General features: G+C 61.1%; 1 protein-coding gene across 1 annotated transcript in view; it reads right to left on the bottom strand.

Annotated features, from left to right (window-relative positions):
- The window catches only part of SARS (seryl-tRNA synthetase), an 11,468-nt gene that overhangs the window by 4,358 nt on the left and 3,213 nt on the right, over nucleotides 1-3,897 (bottom strand). Inside the window, exons 4-7 of the mRNA XM_027910308.1 lie at nucleotides 3,422-3,580; nucleotides 1,736-1,879; nucleotides 1,062-1,217; nucleotides 137-301 (exon numbers count right to left, since the gene is read on the bottom strand). Of these exons, the coding sequence (XP_027766109.1) occupies nucleotides 137-301; nucleotides 1,062-1,217; nucleotides 1,736-1,879; nucleotides 3,422-3,580 (624 nt within the window). The remainder of the gene's footprint in view (nucleotides 1-136; nucleotides 302-1,061; nucleotides 1,218-1,735; nucleotides 1,880-3,421; nucleotides 3,581-3,897) is intronic.

Below are 3,897 nucleotides of genomic sequence, written 5' to 3'. Positions count from 1 at the left end.
CCCCTGGTGATCCCAAACACCCCCTAAACCCCCCAGGAACCACCCCACGGTGCCCCCGGGCCCCCCATCCCGCCGTCACCTTCTCGAACTGGTGGACGCGGAAGATGCCGCGCGTGTCGCGGCCGTGGGACCCGACCTCCTGCCGGAAGCAGGTGCTGATGCCGGCGTAGCGCAGGGGCAGCTGCTCGGGGCGCAGCCACTCGTCGCGGTGCAGGGCGGCGATGGGCTGCTCCGACGTGGCGATCAGGTACTTCTCCTCCACGGAGCTGTCCTCGGCACGCTCGCTGCCCTTCCCGATCACCTGCGGGCACGGGGACGGGGACGGCGGTGACACCACCCGGAGCGTGGGGGGGTGGGGGGAGATGTTGGGTTGTCAACCCCGGGACTGGGGGATCAGAGGGTTGGGGGTGGGGAGGAGGTGCCCAGGTCAGCCATGGGGGTGGAGATGAGAGATGAGAGATGATGAGACACCCCCCTGGCACCTCGTGGACATCACGGCATGGCACCCGAGGAGATGGACCCCAAAGATCAGCCACCTCCTTGTCACCTCGTGGCCATCGCCAAAACATGTCACCCGTGGAGATGGACCCCAGAAATGAGACAATGACACCTCCTGGCACCTCGTGGACATCACAACGTGTCACCAGAGGAGATGGAGACAAGAGAGGGGCCCCTTCATCACCAAAACGTGTCACCCACGGAGGTGGCCCCAAAGACCAGCCACCCCCTTGTCACTTCATCACCAAAAGGTGTCACCTCTGGAGATGGACCCCAGGGAGGACCCCCCTCCCTGTCATCTGATGGACATCACAAGGTGTCACCCGTGGAGGTGGAGCTAAGAGAGGAGCCCCTTCATCACCAAAAGGTGTCACCCACAGAGATGGACCCCAGATGTGCCACCTCGCTGTCACCTCACGGCCATCGTGTCACTCCTGCAGACTGACCCCAGGCAGAGGGGCAGGGAATCAGTGCTGCCACCGCTGCAACAGAGGGGACCCCACCACCTGGGGGAGGTGTCTGGGCCCCAAATGCCCCCCCAAACGCCCCCCAAAGCCCCTGACCTTGTAGAGCTCCTCATCGAACTGGCTGAGCTGGGCCACCTCCTGCATGACCTCCTTGCGCATGAAGAAGGGGGGGTAGACGGGGGTGTAGCCCCGGGCCCGCAGGCTCCGCAGGGCGTACTGGATCAGGGCCTGCTCCAGGAACACCAGGGGACCCTGGGGGGACACGGGGGGGACACAGTGCCTGTCACACTCACACCACGCCGGGCACATCCCACGGAGCTGCTGCAGCTTCGGCCCAGCCTTGGCCCAGAGCACGGGGTGGGTCCAGAGACACCACCCGGGCCAGGAGCATCCCAGTCCATCATTGAGGGGCTCCCATCATCCCAGGGGTGGGTCCAGAGGCATCACCCGGGCCAGGGACCATCCTAGCCCACCATGGGGAGTCCCATCATCCCAGGGATGGATTCAGAGTCCATCCCACACCACCCTCATGGGGGTCCCATCATCCCAGAGATGGATACAGAGTCCATCCTACACCACTGTGGGACTCCCACCATCCCAGGGGTAGATCCAGGGTCCATACCATCCCACTGCCATGGGGTTCCCATTATCCCAGGGATGGATTCAGGGTCCATCCCACACCACTACTCCCATTGCCCCACCTGGTAGAGGAGAAGCCAAGCCCCCCCTCCCACCTCATCCCCCCCATCCCACACCCCCCCAGCCCGCACCTTGAGGAAGTAGCCGCGGCTCCCGGCCACCACCGCCCCCTTCTCGCCCTCGAAGCCGTCCACCATCACCACCAGATCCACGTGGGAATACTTCTTCCTGCAGCTGCAGTCGCCCCACACCCGCTCCACCTTGTTGTCCACATCCTGCACGGAGGGAGCGGGATTGGGGCTCACCCAGGGACCCACAGCACCCCCAATTCCCACGGGGACACCACGGGGACACCGAGCACACCCCGAATTTCCACCAGGAACCCCGTGGTGACAGTGGGTGCCCCCCTGAATTCCCACTGGAACATCCCAGTGACCCCTGACACAGCACAAATATTACAGTTACAAATAATGCTGCAAATGTTTCAATCTGGGCCCAGTTTGGGAGCCCAGACTGCCCAGCCTGACCCCGGGAGGGTTTGGGTTCCATCTCCCCATCACCCCCGAACACCCCACACCAGTCCCTGCACTGCACTGGGACCAGTGGCCAGTATAAATATCCCATATTACAAACATTACACTCCTGTGACATGCAATATATGCAAATATATGCAAAATGTATGTAATTTGTAAAAAAAAAAATTGTAACATGTAAATATATGTAATATTCACAGATATGACATATCACAAACATTACATATCCCCAAATGTGACATTTTCAATATGTAATGTTTTAATATGTAATACACATAGATATCACACATTAAAATATTAGATATTAAAGATATTACATATTATAAATATCACAAATGTCATACCCTGGGCTCAGTTTGGGAGCCCAGACTGCCCAGCCAGGGCAGGAGGATTTGGGGTCCCCCCCATGTGACCCCCCAGCCCAGTCTCTGCGCTGCACTGGGCCCAGTTTGGAGCTGACCCGGTTATGGGATGGGGCCCCCTTGGCATCGGGCCCGGGGTGTTCCCTGGCCAGACATTCCCGGGATGAATGGAGGCAGCGGGGGGAGAGCAGCCCCCCCTCGGGAGGAGCCTTTCCCAGGGCTGTCCCCACAAAGGGGTGCCTGGCAGGGCTGAGCCGCCCTTTGTGTGCAGCTCCCGGCCTGGGGGGAGCCCCCCGAGCCCCCCAGCTCCGGGCCCCTCTGCCCTGTGTTCCTGTGACACGGCTCTGTGTCCCCACCCCCCTCCTCCCGTGTCCCATCCCCACCCCCCTCCGGTGTCCTGACCCCACCTCCCTCCCTGTGGCCCATTCCCATCTCCCTCCTTGTGTCCCCTCCATCTCCCTGGGTTCCCATCTCCCTCTCCCTGTTCCCACCTCCCTCCCCCTTGTCCCCATCCATCTCTCATTGGCCCCACCTCCCTCCCTGTGTCCCACCTCCCTCCCCGTGCCCACATCTCTCCCAGTCCCATCCCCACCTCCCTCTTCACCTCCCTCCCTGTGTCCTAGTCCTCTCCCTCCCCATGTCCCATCCCCACCTCCAGCCTCGTGTCTCCATTTCCCTCCCTGTCTCCACCTCCCTTCCTTGTGTTCCATCCCCATCTCCCTTCCTGTGTCCTATCTCCTTCTCTGGCTCCCATCTCCCTCCCTGTGTCCCATCTCCCTCCTCATCTCCCTCCCTGTGTCCTACAAGCCTCTCCCTGTCCCCATCTCTCTCTGTGTCCCATCCTCATCTCCCTTCCTACAATCCAATCTCCCTCCCTGTGTCCCCACCACCCTCCCCCCATCCCCCTGTCCCTGTGCCCCACCTCGTCGTTGCTGATGGGCACGGAGGGGTGCAGGAGGTTGCCGATCTCCCGCAGGCTCTCGAACCGTTCGGCCTCGAGCCGGAGCCGCTCCGAGTCACATTCCTGGATGGCCTCGTCGATGAGCAGCCGGACCTGCTTGATCTGGGACACCTGCAGGGCCTGCACAGGGACCACGGAGGGACCACGGTGAGGGACCCACTCAGGGCAGGGACATCACGGACAGGGGGAGGGGGCCCAGCACGGCAAATCCCGGATCCTGCACCACAAATCCTGGACTGAGCAACACAAATCCCAAAACCAGCACAGCAAATCCTGAATCCAGCAGCACAAATCCCAGATCCAGCACCACAAATCCCGGATCCAGCACCACAAATCCCGGATCCAGCACCACAAATCCCGGATCCAGCACCACAAATCCTGGATCCAGCACCACAAATCCTGAATCCAGTACTGGAAATCCCAGATTCAGCAAAAGA

Source organism: Empidonax traillii, unplaced genomic scaffold, assembly GCF_003031625.1.
Source record: "Empidonax traillii isolate 1590-97213 ecotype Southwest subspecies unplaced genomic scaffold, ASM303162v1 scaffold3131:size26243, whole genome shotgun sequence".
Classification (NCBI taxonomy): Eukaryota; Metazoa; Chordata; class Aves; order Passeriformes; family Tyrannidae; genus Empidonax; species Empidonax traillii.
Note: the sequence above shows the minus strand (reverse complement) of the source record. Positions and strands in the feature narration are given on the sequence as shown.